The sequence below is a fragment of the Hippichthys cyanospilos genome, chromosome 5, assembly GCF_059441005.1.
Source record: "Hippichthys cyanospilos isolate Australia breed blue-spotted pipefish chromosome 5, RoL_Hcya_1.0, whole genome shotgun sequence".
Classification (NCBI taxonomy): Eukaryota; Metazoa; Chordata; class Actinopteri; order Syngnathiformes; family Syngnathidae; genus Hippichthys; species Hippichthys cyanospilos.
The window spans coordinates 20,686,650-20,704,292 of NC_142373.1; the positions used below are offsets into that span (position 1 = coordinate 20,686,650).

Sequence of the window (17,643 nt, forward strand, 5' to 3'; positions counted from 1 at the left end):
TTTTGATCATTTTTGGGATGGAGAGCGAGCGAGCGAGCGAGCGAGCGAGCGACAGACAGACAGACAGACAGACAGACAGACAGACAGACAGACAGACAGAGATAGATAGATAGATAGATAGATAGATAGATAGATAGATAGATAGATAGATAGATAGATAGATAGTCATTACACCTGCAGTACAACACAACAAAATTGATATGACGAGCTCGAACAGTTGATGGAGGAGAAAAAAAAAACATGCCTTCAGCCATGCCCCAAACAGAGGAAATGGCCCAAGCATGGGGGAAAAACACACTTGTGTATGACCCAAAACTAAGGGTGGGTCATACACAGGTGTGTCTTATATCTGGGGAATTACAGCAACTTAATGCATAACAAATATAAAACTTACGGATTTAAAGGCAAGAAAATATGAAGAGGTTAGGAAGACAAGATTTATTCTGTTTTGTTGGTGGTTTTACAATGTTGCCAAAGTGTTGGTGCATCTTATACACAGTAGCATAGAAAATACCAAATTTGACCTCAAAATGAAGGGTGCGTTCTATACACATTGAGTCTTATATATTATTGGAGGAATTACAATAATAATATAATGTTCTGTTCTTCACCATATTTTTTTTCCAAGCTTTGTAAACCATTACATAAACTGTGAAAAAACACTGAGGATTTGACTGTGTTCATAACACAACGTCCACTCAACATTCCACATCTCACTCAAAATTGAGATATGATGAGTACATAAAGTTATGAGTCGCAACAAGTTCAATTTTCAAGTCAAGTCCTATTATTGTCACCACATTCTGTATTAGCAACAGCCCTCCGTTGGAAGGGGATGAGAACATATTTAAATTCGGCGTGACAACTTGGCATGGCAACTTGTACTTTTAAGACCTTTTGAAATGTTTCTTGATGCAGCGTGAAAATATAAATTCTTTCTAAATATTTCCTGACAGGCTGCAGATGCCTTCTTGACCTTGATGAAATTATTGGGAAAGCAGATTTCTCAGAGCAAGAAAAGCGTCGAGGCTTCAAAAATGTACTCAAGGGCAGAAAAGGAAACACTAGCCTTGTTGTCAATATCCTCTGTGCTGGTCTTCTCTCTGCCGGTAGTGGAAGAGGCTGGTGGAGTCAAGATCACCCGCGTAGGAAATTGCCTCGGCAAATAGCTTCGCAACCTAAAACCACAGCGGGGGTTGGGGATATTATCGCAAAGTTTTTCATTTAATAGCAATCAAAATCTCAGAACAAAAATCAGAACTCTTTCAGTATATTTGAAACCCCTGATCTAGTGGATGCATAACGCAAAACCAGCCACTACTCTACCTTCTATTCTATGCGCCTTATAACGCGGTGCACCCCATTTATGAAACCAGTTTGTAAATGGGCCAATCGTTGGACTGGGTGCACCTCATAATCCGATGTGCCCTATAGTGCGGAAAATAGCTCAAAGAAAATTAACCAACCTGATAATTGGTGATCAAGGGCACGCCATGATCGACGGCCATTCTGCGAATGAGGAAGTTATCTTTCAGGTGCCGTGTGTTGTTGGTAGGCAAGTTCACCACCAGGTCAATATGACCCTCGCTGATCAACCTAAGAAAATACAAAAGAAAGGGTCTGAGATAACAAAGCCATGCCTTAAATTCTAAACCAGTGGAACAATCAAGTTAAAGAGAAAAATTACAATTAAATATACATAATAAACAAGTATACATTCGAAATACACTTTCAACTTAAGTCACATGTAACGCTATGAAAAGAAGAATGAACGGTTTCCTATCTATTTATTGCTTTTGATGTGCCACGTGGCTGAAAAGGCAGTCTAAGCAACCTCTAGCTTTAGCTTTACCTTTTTAAAACCCAATGCGTCCTTGCGCTTCTCAAGAAAATGACAGTGGGTATAGGAACGGTACCAATACGATGAAATTGCATCCCAACGGTTCATTACACATTTAGTAACTTTTCCATAAACAAATTTTGGGCATTACTTATCCAGCGAGTTTGAATTTCAGATAACCGTATTCCTCTCAAATGGGCTTATTTAGTGACTGGTGGTATTTAGACAGCTGGTGCTGTCCAGGGGGCACAATTCAATAGCTTGACCCAAAAAATGCCAAAACGGCAAAATTTATTACTCGAAATTAAATAGTTTGGGAAAACTCAGCAACTGTGTACTGGAAATGTGAAAATTAGAAATGTGTGTGTTTTTTTTAACCCTTGTGCACTATTTTTACCATTTTGGTTCATTTACATCCGCATCATTCTGGCAGTATTTTGACACACTTTTGCTACTGTGATAACTGGTCATGCCATGTTGAACTTTGACGCGTTGTCACCATCTGGATGAAATTTCAGCTCCCAGCTGTCTTCTTTCGATGTCAAGCCGTCTTTTCCTTTTCATAATTTGTCAAAGTTTGCTGAAAAAAATGTTCAACGCCGCCTCCTCGTTGACAACAAAGAGGCAATAAGGTGACGAAAGTGCATTTTTGTGATGTCCTGTGCAAACGCTCTAAAATGAAGGAATACTATATCAAATTAAAGGTATAATCTAATCACTTTAAGCCTTTTAAATGACATTATATTACGTATCTCACATTTGAATTAATGTTATTCAAACACAGATTTGTTAGGGAAAAATGGTTGTGTTTTGAGTTATGCGGTTAAAAGTCAACCCGCCCAAATATGGGGGTCGAAAATGAGGAAAAGAAACTCAGCTTGTACTCTGAGAAATATGAATGTCTCTTCTTCTTTATGATACATTTTATGGATGCCACTCCGGAGCGACTTATAGCCCGGAAAATACGGTTAGGCTTGGCAGGTTGCATCATAAATAGATGCAAAAAAGTTGGCATATGTGAGCGATATGAAAGTGTTGTAATTGATTAGCTTGGAGCTTAGTTGCGGCGCATTGTGTGAGACAGCTGTTTGTTGTTTGGTCACACTTCTGTTTCATTCTAAGGTTAGCCGTATTGCGGATTTAATCGTGAGTAATATCTGCACTTTCCTGAATTCTAGTTGTATTTCTCTTACAATTGTTCACACCTGTCCCTCTCTCACAGTCACGTGTAGTGTACACGGCAGGATTTTTCATGCTGCGCTGTTTGACAGCATGTGGAATAGATTCCAAAGGACGATATGAGAGACAGATGACAGAGGGAACACAGGGCGTGCTCTTCTATAAAGTGTTGGCCCGTGTGCCACCTCGCACAGCTGATGCCTGCCAGACTTGCCTGTGTCTATGTGTGTGAGAGTAATCCCTAACACCTCATTTCAAACAGATGGCATCACCGCTGCATAGTCAGAAAATCTTTGTGGAGGTATTATCCGGCAACTAAAGTAACCTTCAAGGTGCGTCAGTTATTCTACATGCCTACAAACTTGGGAACTGAAGCAGTAATAGAGCACCGCAACTAGTGCCTGTCATACTGCGACATTTACCCTAAATTCCGGACTGTAAGCCGCGGCAGGAAAAATTGACCAAAAAAAACATTTTTTGTCACAGATCAGCCGCACAGACTATAAGACACAAGTTGTAACATCAGATATTTGGGAACATGCCTGTTCCATGCTTGACTGAACATGCCTCCATGTTTAGCGCCAACATATTTTCAAAAATTGCAGATCAGAAATATACAGTGTATATATATGTGTGTGTATATATATATATATATATATATATATATATATATATATATATATATATATATATATATATATATATATATATATATATATATATATATGTGCATATATATATGTGTGTGTATATATATATACTGTATATATATCCCGGCCCTCTGACAGAAACTGATGCAATGTGGCCCTCGATAAGAATGAGTTTGACACCCCTTTATATTTTGAATATCATTTTCTCAAAATTCTTTATGAGCACAGCTATTGATTCACATTTCTTTAGTTTTTATTATTATTATTATTTGTTTTTTTCATATTTGATCCAAAAATAGACACCTTGAACAGATACACACATTTACTTTACTGGTGGATTGCTCCGTAGTGGCTAGTACATAAATGCACAGCTAAAACGCACTGCACTTTAAGTCGCAGGGCTCAAATCATGAGGAAAAAAGTTTTGGTTTATAGTCCAAAATTGGCTGTACTTTCGACAATAATTTGAATTCACTTTGAAAAATTAATGTAATGCAATTACAAATGCTTAACATTTACAATATTTACATTTGTTTCATTTCGATAATAATAATAATAATGTTTCGTTTCCTTTATTGTGTTTGACATTGCTGTCACGATGGTGTGGTAGAAACACTTTGCTCACTCTCCATATTCATTGGCAAATGCAATGAAGTGGACTTCTGAGTCCACGGCTCTTTCTTTGATCTTGGCAGCATATAAGCAAGATAATGAAGGTGGTCTGCCCTCAGATCTCAGCATCGTACGCTCATCAGATATCCTAATTTGGAATTTAAAGAAGGTTTACTGATTACTTTAGCAGCCCTTCAGGGATGTTTGGCTCTACTTTGAACAGGCAGACTTGGTTACTGTACATCATGCAAAGACAAAAGAGCGGCGTGAAAAGATGATTTCCAACCTCTTTATACTGGGCAAAGTGTTCTTTCCTTCGGTTGGCCAGGCTACTGGAGTTGCAGGTACGTCATTAGCACAAAGCCAAGCTGACGTGGATTCTGTAGCATAGAGCTGCAGGAACATGAGCAGAAAAATAACAATTGTAGTGGCGAGATAAAGTAAGAAAATGGATTTCATGCTTTCAATAATTGGCTGTGAAGTTGTACAAATCTGAATCAAAATTTTGAAAAGTTAAAAAAAGGAGTCAAACAGGTGTAAATTAAAAATATCAATATCTGTTTTTTTTTCATTTTTATTATTATTTTTTTTTAATCGTTTATCCGCAGTAAGTTCACGGGCCTCTGAGCTGAATTTGAGTGAGAGGTGGGGTTAACTCTTGACTGGTAAAGTGGTGATGGGTACGGTCCGTGGCAAACACACTGCAAACGACAGGATGCTACAAGCACGGTTGCGGCAGGAAAAAAAGTCATTAAAAAAATGCAGCAAAAAAGGGTGTAATCACAAAAAATAATATGGAAGCAAATTTACAATGAAACAAGAGCAAAAAAATATACATGTCAATTAAATATAATTAAAACATATAATTAAAACAGCTGCAAACAAAACAAAAACATTTTTAAAAAATCTTGTTTTGTTTCTGTGTTAGCATCCATTTCATTCTTGTGTTTGTAGCTTTTTTGCTCCATTTTTATTATATTACAAATTTGGTAGCGGTTGTTTTTTGTTTATTTGCCTAATTCTTGTGAGAACAGGGTGTAAAATAAAGTGAGAAAACTGATTTCGTAACATTTGAGGGTCATCAAACCACCTTTGCCTTGGCAAAAATACCATTGACCAGAGGGTCTGTACCACCGTTCCACGGCCCCGAAATAATGAACTTGTCATGGCCTGTGAGAGAGTTGGCAATTGTTATTTTGCCTCCCTCTTCAGGCGTTTTGGACTATCCATCTATTTTCTATAGCCGCTTATCCTGATGCTGATTGATCCAAATTCTGTCTAGCGTTTGTGTTGATTTGTCTCCCTCTTCAAGCGTTTATGAGTAATTGAACTAAATGATGGCTAGTGTTTGTGTTGTTTTGCCCCCTTCTTCAGGTGATTTTGAGTAATTTATGTAAATTCTGGCAAGTGTTTGTGTTGTTTTGCCTCCCTCCCCAGGCGTTTTCAAGTAATTGATCTATCAGTTAATTCCAAGCTGTATTACGGTACGATGATTTAATCACATGACACCTCCGGCTCACGGGGTATTGACGACGACAACTGAACAACACGCTAAATTCCCTGTTTACAGTCGCTCGACAGCTCCATTGTTCTCGTCATTTCCGCTTGCTGTTTGTACCCGCGAAGCATCGCTTGTGGGTGGTGTTTGGATTTTCGTTTAAGCAACATGCATTCCTGTTTGTACATTTCATGTTGTCGAAATGTTAAGCTTATTTGTACAAAGAAAATAAGACTTGCAGACACCCATGGGCCAGATTTCACAGAGAGACAGAACAACAAGTGTATCACCGACAGTGCTCTCAAGCGAAGCCACATCGTCCTTCCTCACTACAAAATGTAATAAATGTAATAAAGATCAAGCCAAAATAAGCACAGTTAAGGGATAAACTAAGTCAGTTCAAAAACATCATTATTTCGAGTGCGGCCCATGCGACCAGGTGGTTGGGGACCTCCGGTCCAAAGTACATCAAATAAATTTAGTCAGCGAACATAAAATGCTTTTAATACTCACCTTGAAACCATCCTTTTTCAGTTGATGGGCTGTAGCCAGAAAATTGGGCCGGAATGAATGCTGGCATTTGAAAAAAAGGATAAAAGTAGAAAGGTGCTCAACAGTCAACATGTTTTCATTAAGCCGTTATGCAATGGACTTGGAAAAAAAATAATAATTGGCAATATCGTCAGACAGGACATGTTTGTTTGGAGAAAACTAGACAGATTACAGATCAAACTATTCGTCATCAATGAGGTTTTATGCTAAATATTGTATATTTAATCAGATAGCCTTCAGTGTGAAATCATTCACTAGACCACGGAGATGAATTCGCAGTGTGCTACGGCTGTGTTCTGGATGTGTCAGCCATGTTGGGGTGTATTTGTGACCCCAGGCATTTGCCTTGAAGTGGTCCACTTCCCCAAGGGTGCCAATTACACACCCTTTGTAATGAATGCTTTGTTAAAGTTGGATTAGTCAAACTCCACACTTTGACAGCCCGTAGCGAGAGCAGAACTAATTACTCAAACTGGCGTGTGGCGACACGAGGCAGCGCCGAGGCAAGCTTTTGGTGGCTGGCCTTTTTGCAAAACTTAACCCCTTAACGATCATTATACAGCTGTTAAAAGTGGTCCGGGCGCTACTTCCGAATAAACGGTTATTGCGTCATATGACCCTAAGGTTGGGGTGTAAAACATATGGCCCGCAGGCCAGTTGAGGCCCGCAAATGGATTTAATCCGGCCCTGATTTTGTGAAGTATAAAAGAGAGCAGAAATTTTTCAATAAATGAAACACTTGAATTGTTCAATGATTGTATTATGTTAAATATTTATGAATAATAGTGGTTTTATTTGTTTGATTTTGGACATTATCCATGGACATTATCATAATTTATCTGCGGGCTGGTTCTGGCCTGCAAACAGGTTTAACCCGGCCCACAAGATTATTAGTGTAATGTAAAGAATAAAAATGAGCTGAGTTTTTCAATAATTGAAAATTTTCAAATGTTTTATGATTAATATTAATGCTAATGTTTTATGGTTAAAGTCACACTGTGTAAGACTTAGACCTTTTTTCCTTAAAAAATAATAAATTAAATTATTATGAATTTCAAACACTTGCCTTTAAATGTGGTTACTAGTTAACATTAAATTATATACATGAATGTGTTTATTAGTTAACATTAAATTATATAACATAAATGTGTTTACTAGTTAACATCAAATTACATAACATGGGAGGTCGCCATGTCTGTTACGTACATCATAATGCTCCTAAAGCTCCCACGGGTGCATGCGAAAAATTATCCCTATTATAGTGTTGTTGTACTATCAAGGACAATAATAAAAAGAATAATACATTTGAAGTTATTGTTTAAAAGGTAAATATAAATATATACCATTATTTCATTGTTCCGGCCCACTTGGGAATAGATTTTGCTCCATGCGGCAAGCTTAAACCGGTTTGACACCCATGGCATAAAGAATTTATTTGCATTTCCGATTCGAAAAGGCAAACAGGATGTGAGTGGCAAACAGAGGCCTTACCTGAATCCCGATCAGGATGCCCCTCTGTGGCAGCTTAAATCCGGTGGAAAGCATGGCCTTCAGGAAAGCTGAATAAATGTTTGGTCCAAAACAGGCAACCTAGAATCAAGTCATAGAATAGATACGACACTATTATACTGTTATCCCACCTTGCAAGCACATTTAGAAATGTGCTGCCTTTACAGGAATGTTTACGTTTAACTGAAGGTGATTTTTCCTCCATCACCCCCTCACGTAACCTTCTCTTTGCTAGGAACTCGGAGCGCTCAGCGTAGGTTCAATGTCACTTACAGTGTCATATACAGTCAAATTCAAAGAACACACCTCTCCAGTAGAGGCCATCTCACAGCGAAGTACAGGATCTGCATCTCTCAGGCGTGGCCAAGAGAACATCGGTGCCTGGGAGGAAATGGTGAGAAAAATATTGGTCATGCACTTGAAAATTGATTTTAACAACTCTTGGAAAACCCACTTGGGGACTTGTAAGTTTCAGAGGGCATACGTCTGTTAATTGACATACATATCAAAGGGTGTGAGACATTTAGTATATATTTGAAAAAGGACAAGAGCAATTTTCAGGACATTGCTGCCACCTAGAGAGAAAACCTTTTGAGCCCCATAAAGGCTGACAATTGCAAACGAGTGTGAACTATGAAAAATAACTTGTATATGTAGCATATGTGGTCAAAAGTCAAGCTATCAATACATCTAAAGCAGGGGTCCCCAACCTTTTTATCACCACGGAAGTGGTGGGGGTGGGGGAGGGGGTGGGACATCTAAAATATGAGCTCAACATTCACGACAAGCTAATGGGGGCACTCAGCCTGCTTGAGTCTCGAAAATACTTTAAGGCTGCCACCTCACAATGTATACAGTTTTCAATGATTTGATTAATCATATAACTGAATTGCAAATTATATTCATTTCAATACAAAATATTAATTAGATGCAAATGATTACATATCAGTGCAAAACCTTTGCATATGCTAACATAGCAAAGGTAAATACCTCGCTCAAACGAAATTACTAATGAGCAAATGGATACAAGGCAGCACTATATAACATGCTGAAGATAAGAACTCACATTAGCTAGCATGTTTTCCACAGTCACGAGTTATTTGATCAACAAGGAAACTAATTGTGTGCATTTTATCACAAATGACAACATTCTTACAAAGAAAGTAAGACTTATATACACTCGTGGGCCACGTTTCACACAGACAGAATGTGTGTGTCACAGACTCTTGTGTAGCCACATCATCTGTCCTCATTATAAAATGTAATATCAGCAGTGGCCAGAGGTAGCGCCCAAAAACAAAGATAAAGCTAAACCAAGAAAAATGAATGAACTGTTAAAGAATGAATTAAATTGGTGCCAAAATGCAGCCCGGTAACAGTTGATCCACAGAGCGGTGGGGACCTCTGATCAAAAAAACAGGCAGGGTAAAAAAAAAAAACACACACATATATATATATATATATATATATATATATATATATATATATATCAGTATATACACACACAAATAATTGTAGCTCACGGGGCAGAAGAATCAAATGTGGAATAGGAAAAAGGAAAAAGGGACAAAATGGATGTTGTTTGAAGACACACACGCACACACAGCGGCCACTCGAGGGATTCATCCTTGAGACAAGTTATCTAATCAGCTGAATGTAACATGAGCATACTAATGTCCAAAAGAACAATATGAGAAATGTGGTAAAGCTTATCATTGCACTGTTCAAAGAGCGCCAGAAAAAAAAAAACTGGACTATCCACATAGCCGTGCGCACATTAGATTAAATGACACTGTAGCCAAGTGGAAAAAAAAATCACATAGGGGTGATGGGTCACATGATGTCAATCATTTTTAAACATTTGCGATGCGCTGAAAAGAACGATGAAAGACATTGTTTGCATTTTAAATACCGCCTTGCGAAAAAGGAGACGAAGAAAGAAAACTCTGAGTTGGCGACTGAGTTCTAATGGGGAGCGCTGCAATTTCAAAATTGCTGTGTTTGGGAGTACAAAGCCCAACACACAATAACGGAGCTTCCCCATCTCCATATCCCCACTAACCTCCTACGCCTGAGACAGAGAAATTGTGAAAGCTCCTCGACAATTTTATCTCAGGGTGCCAGCCAAGCTGAGGAAAATAAAGTCAAACATTTCCACTTCATATTGTTTCTGACAGTGAACCTTGTCGGAGGTGGAAGCAACATCTTTTGGAAAACAGAACACGAGATGGGCAAGATGAATATTTTATTTTTTCGACACTATAAAAACGTTAAAGAAACGACGGAAGGACTCCTTGCATGAATATATGAATACTTATTTTAGGGTGCTTTGACACAACAGGCCCTTCGTCCGCGATCAAACTCTCGTTTTGTTTTCCCCATCGGAGTGGTTTATTTTGGCTGGTCCGAGCACAGAACAATAATCAAGTTCAGCTAAGGCTTTTACTGAACTCTGCCAGTGATAAAAACTTCAGATCAGCATCAGGGGGCAATACCATCACTGTCAGATTGGCTTAAGCCCCGATTCCAATGAGGGCCGAACGGCTGCAAAGGTTTTTCAAGGTTGCAATTGTATTTAAAGGGGCCGTAGCATGAAAGGTCAACTTTATGGAGCGTTTAACCATGTTCCAATGTTGATTTCTCACCCTAAACACTCCCAAGTGTAATTTTCTTTCATTGATGCATTTCTAAGCTTTTCTTTCTTATTTTGCGCTCTCGCACCGACCCCGCCCGTGCGGATGAAAACTGCTTGAGGTGCGGATATGATGACAGGAGCATGACAGGAGCAACTTGCAACTCCCCTACACTGCCCCGTACCGCCTGTGCAAGAGAAAATACACACTGACCATATCCAATTCTTTTAGTTTTCTTTTGGTTCCGGAAATGATAAGGAAAGATTTGGCACCGAGTCAGCCAAGTAAACAGCAATGTTTTATTTACTGTAGAAGTGCTGGTGTGGCCAAGACGTGTGTTTGGGAGCACACAGCCGGAAAATCAACGTCAGTAGTAAATAATACACCCAGGACTGATTTGCAATGTAATGTCAATAAAACACCTGTTTTTGGCCCCGTACCCCCTGTTTTTGCCCCCCGTGTTGGAATAGTCCGCAATGGGCCTCATGAGGATGAGCAGTCTAGATGATAGTTGGTGCATGTTGTGTGGCCCGCCAACATTGAGACGTGTCACGAAGGGGGCAAGGCAGCTACACCGCAAGAGACGCAGTTTCTGCTAAAAAGGGATTTTACTTCCTGCTGAGAAATGTAATGTAATTGACAGTATATGAACATATTAAACTCTGGAAAGAAAAAAAATATCATTTTATAAGCCCTTTAAGACGTACTTAAGACATTCTGGTACTCTCTCAATTCTTCTGAAACAGTCTTGATTGTTCTCCGTTTCGGTGAGATGTAAACATTTGTAATTGTTGCCAAAGCTAACAAACGTGCATTCACATCAGATATTCATAAGGGTTCATGCAAGGCCACGATTGTTCTTCGGAAACTGCGCTTTTCAATTTTTTGCAAAGGCCCCCCAAGGAAAGGGAACTATGCTACCGTGGTGCTTATAAGCGACTCAGTCTCATATATGCCTCCTTTTAAGGGTCAGATTTACCCAGATTTATGAAAACCTCAAGACAATGTCAACAATATGTTTGTATATAAATGGCAATTTTATTTCCATGATCACTTTGAACAATATTAAACCTGGAAAAAGACTGATTGAAACAACCTTTGATATTTCTGACATTTGGCTACTCTGCTAGTTGCCAGTCCAGTTTTGTTTGTATGCTTTGAAACTTGCTGGGTACTTGTTAGTGAAAGAAAACAATAATGTCAAAAATGGAAGACTTTCAGAGGGAAGGAGGGAAAAAGAAGGAATAAACCAAGATGGAATTTGTGAAAAGGAAAAAAAAAATAGTTCTCAGGTCATTATACGTCGAGGATAGTGGCAATTTCTCACACATCAGAGGAGTTTCTTTAAATCGTTACCAACGTAAATCTTCTTAGTCTGTGTAATTTTGAAATCAGTGTGTATTAGAGTTGAAAAATGAAATACAGTTTATGATTCATCAAGAAGAAGATGTTAAGCACAAACGTGTTTTTTTTTCTTTGATGTTCAGTTGAAATGTATTTTAGTTTCTACAGCAGGGGTCCATGTTTACCTTCACAGACTTCAACTAAACCCTGGAAGTATTTAAAGTCTTTTGAATTCCGTATTTAGAACTCTGATTAATATTCCCCGCGAGCGTGAGGAGTCCAAATTGAAAACTTTTGGTGGCTGGGAAAGTGAAGGATTATACCTGCCCGACTAGCTTCAAATGACAACCATTGTTACAGCAGCTCAACCGTAATTAGAGAGAGAAATTACTTTGGAGAAAAAAACGGCTTTGGAACAGCTGGCGAAACATAAACGCTCTCTAATCCAATCAAAGAAGTACCGTAAGTCTCCAGGCTAGTAGTATAAGAAAGCATCTACTACAACTACCACGCAGACATTCCCGACCAGTCTTTGGTATTTTATGAGGTGATTCAGCAGAGACTGCTGAACTAACATGGAGTAAGATCGCTGTAAAAAGATTTCACCATTTGTATCCGCCGCTGTCAAATAGACGAACGCCTGTTTCACCATTCGTTTCCGCGTTTGAGTTCGACTCTTGCGAGACACGCGCGTTTCACCATTGGTGAAGTCGTGCCTCGCGAGAGTCGTACGCAAACACGGAAATGAATGGCGAAACACGCGTACGTCTTTTTGACAGCGATCTTACGCCATGAACTATGATGTCACAGACCACTCACCTTGATCCCCACGTAGTCTACAGGAATGATGGGTCTTTCTAGCGAGGGAAGCCCGTCGTCGTTTACAGGCTCTCCGACCATCACTTTGGTTGCCACGTTGATAAAGTCCACACCGATGGTTTTCGATACGAAGGGGAAAGAACGCGATGCCCGCAGGTTACACTCGATCACCTAAAAGGAGCATCGAAGGTACATGACAATTACAACGATTGGTCTCCGACACCTTGATCTTCACACACCCATCTCAATGGAAATGATCACCCACCATGACGTCATTGCCTTTTACTAAAAACTGAGTGTTGAATGGTCCGGATATTTCAAATGCTTGCGCAATCTTTCGGGTCACCATCTTGACCTGAGAATTATGGAAAAATACAATTTACACAGGAGCGGTAGCGAGGCTTTTACATTTCAATAGTCGTTTGTCTCTGTGCGCCCTGCGATTGGCTTGCAACAAGATCAACCCGCCCACTTCCCAAAGACAGCTGGGATAGGCACCAGCAAGCTCGCGACTAAGACGATGGATGCATGGATGGTTTCATGGATGAATTTTGTATTGTTGAGTCAAAAGGGAGAATTATAACTGCTTCTCAGCATTTAGCAAGTATTTACCTGCTAAGTTGTTCATAGCCGGACGTGTTTGTGTACACGTACATGAGTGAGTGTGTGGGTGTGTGTAGAGCATGAATGACCTTTTCGAGGGAACCTTGGCTAATGGTCTGTGTTGGCAGCATTAAGGTAGCATCTCCTGAATGTACCCCGGCATCTTCAACATGCTCCGTTATTGCATGGGCCAGTACCTAGACACAAAATGATTAGGCCACGGATTAGGCCAGTATGTGTCTCAAGACTCAGGTCTGCCGGTTTAATACTCAGTCTTTCTTTCATTGACATTTGGAACAGTTCACAATCATTTTGTTTTGATGTACAGAATTTGGAACGTCTACACTTCTACAATAATTGTATATTCCTGCATAATAGACAAGGTTCATGCTATGTATTTTGTCAGAAAACCAAAATGAACAACAATGATACTCCAATAATTTCCAGGTCATTTTCCACAGTCAGTTGTCGCTTCTTCTCCAAACAAAAATATGTAAAATAAATAAATCAATGTGTGTATATTAAAATGTACCTTCCCACAACTGGCAACAGCATCCACTTCAACTTCTCTGGCACCACGAATGAATTTGGTAACAACCACAGGATGCTCCTGGATAAAAGAAGATATATCTTGAATATATATATTTTTAACGTGTATTTTTTTTTAATTGCAAAAAATACATTTCAACTGTAAAAAATGATTGAAATACACAGGTAAAAAATGAAGAATGTACATGGTGAGATATATATATATATATATATATATATATATATATATATATATATATATATATATATATATATATATATATATATATATATATATATATATATATATATATTTTTTTTTTTTTTTTTTTTTTTCATAATTTTCCAAGTATCATATACTTATAAACAAGTAATATATGCCATTTTTTTCTCAAAAAAACGGAAGTCAAAGGGTTATATTTATCTAAAGAGGTGTTAAAATAATGACCAATATTCAGACATAGAACACAGTTTTGTTTAATTTTCATCACAAATGTTCAAGTCCATTCCTGCAGATGTTTGTGCACCATGAGGTGTATGAAGATATTTTTCTCTTCCAGTCTTTTTTTTTCTCTTTTTTTTTAATACCCCAGCGAATCCGCTTTTGCAAGAAATGGCCACACTAAAGTAAAGATCAGACAAAACCACTAACAAGCCTGCTTTGGTGCACTGCAGGTAGAAATGTGTGTGTATAAAGTACAGCATGTGTGTATTATTCTAGCCCTGGGTACTGTATTGTTATTTCTTTTTTTTTGTTTTTGTTTGAAAGGGACAGCTGCCCCTGAACCACTTGGGGGTGCAGTGAAGAAGAAAATGGGCACACTCGGCTAGCCAACAGCTACATCAGCTGCTAGCAGCAGATAATTGAAAGCAGAGGGAGAACTCAGCATGAAGTGTGCATCTACTGTGTGTGTGTCTATTAGAAGCAAGGACACTCGTGCACAAACACTGTCTCGTTCCACACACACACACACACACACACACACACCGGCCACACACTTGGACATTGCGCTCACCTGGGACACCTGGGCGGCCTCCTTCAAAAAGCGCTTCATCTCCTCCTCTCCGTGCGCGACGTTCATTGCCGAGCCACTAGTGAGGCAGCAGAGGCGGAAAGAAAAGGATTGAGGCAGAAGGCCACATGAGAAGAGGAGCCGCGAAGAGGAGCGCATAAAAGCTTCAAACACTCATTATCTTTCTGTTGCATCACCATCGGGAACAAGGTCTGGAAACGGGAAAAATGGCCAACAACCAACGTGGCCATTGAAAAGCACCGCGGGCTCTTGAAACAAAGTGCACAAGTTTTCCTGGGAATACGCCGCGTGACGATAGAATGATTGTCGGGGTATTCTTCCCGTTAGAAAGAATGGGGTGTTGGAGGGAGGGAGGGAGTAGGAAAAATGAAGGCCTTGGGCTTGGAGAACAGCTATTAGGAGCAGACAGGCCTGCTAACCCAAATGATAACTGATCACGCTGCAAAAAGTGCCGTACCAAATACAAGAAAAAGATTCTTAAAAAGTAGACAAATGTTCTTGTTTTAAGAAAACAATAAAAAAACACCATGTGGTAAGATGTAGTTTCTTGCCAACAAAACCTAATTCAAACTTCTTAATGTTTTTAAGAACGATTTGAGTACAAAAAACAGTCTGAAATTCTTCACTTAAATAAGTTGCAAATTAAATATAAGCAAATATTTCTCTATATCATTGGTTCTAAAAGTGAGGTCCAGTGGGGACCCCAGGGGTTCCGTGGCCTGACTGCAGGGGGTCCGTGAAATAATTTGGGTGTGTTGGAACTGATGTAGTTTATCTTCTAAAAGTTATATATGTGTGCCCTGTTTGGCTTAATCTTTGTTTTTGGTGCTGCCTATGGCCACTGTCTCTACCTAGATAGAAGCCACCGTAACGTCAAGAAAAGAGAGAACATTGGGTAATTCATAAAAAAAGATATATTTGTGCTCATTTTATTGTATATTAAATTGTGAAAGTATTCATGACTCTTCAATAAAGCAAACAATTCAACCAGTTTATATATTTTATATATTTTAAAAAATGTACTAATTTTCAAATTGATCAAAATGCATTTTGTGTCTACGATTGCAATTGAGGTGATGAAGCAAGCAAAGCTAATTATGATTTTGACTAAATATTTGGCAGCAACCTTTTTGGGGGAAATTGACCCGGTTTGTTATAAAGAGGCGTGCAATTTGCATGTGAGCATGGAAGTATCACCAAGTATCACCAAAGTTTAGAATTAACATGAACATGTTTTAAATTTTGTCTGTTTTACATATGATTTGAATGTATAAATCGCTTGCACATAGTTGAGCAATGCATTCTGGGATGCTTTTCTGAGGTGGTGACATTCAAGTATCCAATGGGGACTGCCAAGTGACAATCTCAAGAGTGTGTGTGTGTGTGTGTGTGTGTGTGTGCGTGTGTGTGTGCGTGTGTGAGTGTGTGTGTGTGAGAGAGAGAGAGAGAGAGAGAGAGAGAGAGAGAGAGAGAGAGAGAGAAATGAAGTTTACCTGAGAACGTAAGACGGACGCAGCAGGCAGGGGTAGCCCACCTGCTTTGCAAAGGTAAAGGCATCTTCCTAAGTGGAGGATAAAAAAAAAAACAAAATAAAATGCAAGTCAAATGTCGTGAACTCATTCAACCCCAAGGACAGAAGTCGACGTTTTTCTAAAAGTCCAATAGTTCAATTGCAGGTACTTTTTTTTTTTTCAAAAAGGCTGCTACTAAATGAGATATGGAAGAAAACATAATTCAGGTAGTTCACAGATTCATAAATAAATGAGGACAACCCCAGCAAATAGAGAGTACATAATTTTATAAAATGCTCTTTGGGTTGGATGAAACTAACTGTGACTTTTGGGCTTCAACTACAGTACAGCTGGAATAGGCTACAGCACACCCTTGATGTTGCCCTATAAGTGATTTGAAACAACGCATACACACTTTCAGGCTTCAATTTTGTAGAATTTAACTCTAATGTCTGTTATGCCATAAAGATATTGTTATTCTGAGAAATCAAACCAACAAAACACAACCTACTGCTTTCTGGAACAAATGTGAATAGTTGATATGGTTAAAATAAATAAACCTGACATTATAAATGCAATCTGAACTCAAAGTGATTTGACACGCTTTAAAATGAAGGGTGCTGTATCAATATGTATATAATTTGCAAGGATTGGTGATATCTGTTTATACTTATGGTGTCACTGGCAATAGAGTGAAGGGATCTTCACATAAACGCTACGTTGTCGCCATCTAGCGGCAAAAGCAAAAGATGTTCATCCACGCATCCATTTTCTAGAGCCGCTTCTCCTCTCAAGGGTCGCAGGCTTGGTGGTTCCAATCCCAGCTGAATTTGGGCAGTAGGCGGGGGACACCCTAAACTGGTTGCCAGCCAATTGCAGGGCACACAGACAGCAACAACTATTCGCATACCCAATCACATCAAAGGACAATTTAATATGTCCAGTACACCTGGCATGCATGTTTTTGGAGGGTGGGAGGAAGCCGGAGCGCCCGGAGAGAACCAGGGAGGGGGTTCAGGGAGAACATGCAAACGGGAAGACTGGAGCGAAGTGGATTTGAACTCGGGTCCCTGAACTGTGAGTCGGATGTGCTAACCACTGCTCCATAGATAGATAGAGAGAGAGAGAGAGAGAGAGAGAGAGAGAGAGAGAGAGAGAGAATCCTCCTGTTAAATTCTCTTGTTTTTTTTTTTGTTTTTTTATGACATACAAGCAGCCACAAAGCTCAAGGGCATAACATGCGAGACAATGAAAATATACGTTGGCCATGAAGATGGAGCATGAAGCAAGCATGAGGGTGACGAGACACAGCTTGAGAGATGTTGCACAAA

General features: G+C 39.2%; 1 protein-coding gene across 1 annotated transcript in view; it reads right to left on the reverse strand.

Annotated features, from left to right (window-relative positions):
• Positions 1 to 1,064: 1,064 nt before the first annotated feature.
• The window catches only part of cps1 (carbamoyl-phosphate synthase 1, mitochondrial), a 39,745-nt gene continuing 23,166 nt past the window's right edge, over positions 1,065 to 17,643 (reverse strand). Inside the window, 12 exon segments of the mRNA XM_088415650.1 lie at positions 1,065 to 1,178; positions 1,467 to 1,596; positions 4,568 to 4,674; positions 6,293 to 6,352; positions 7,823 to 7,921; positions 8,147 to 8,221; positions 12,637 to 12,807; positions 12,902 to 12,991; positions 13,329 to 13,436; positions 13,772 to 13,849; positions 14,784 to 14,859; positions 16,295 to 16,362. Of these exon segments, the coding sequence (XP_088271776.1) occupies positions 1,065 to 1,178; positions 1,467 to 1,596; positions 4,568 to 4,674; positions 6,293 to 6,352; positions 7,823 to 7,921; positions 8,147 to 8,221; positions 12,637 to 12,807; positions 12,902 to 12,991; positions 13,329 to 13,436; positions 13,772 to 13,849; positions 14,784 to 14,859; positions 16,295 to 16,362 (1,176 nt within the window).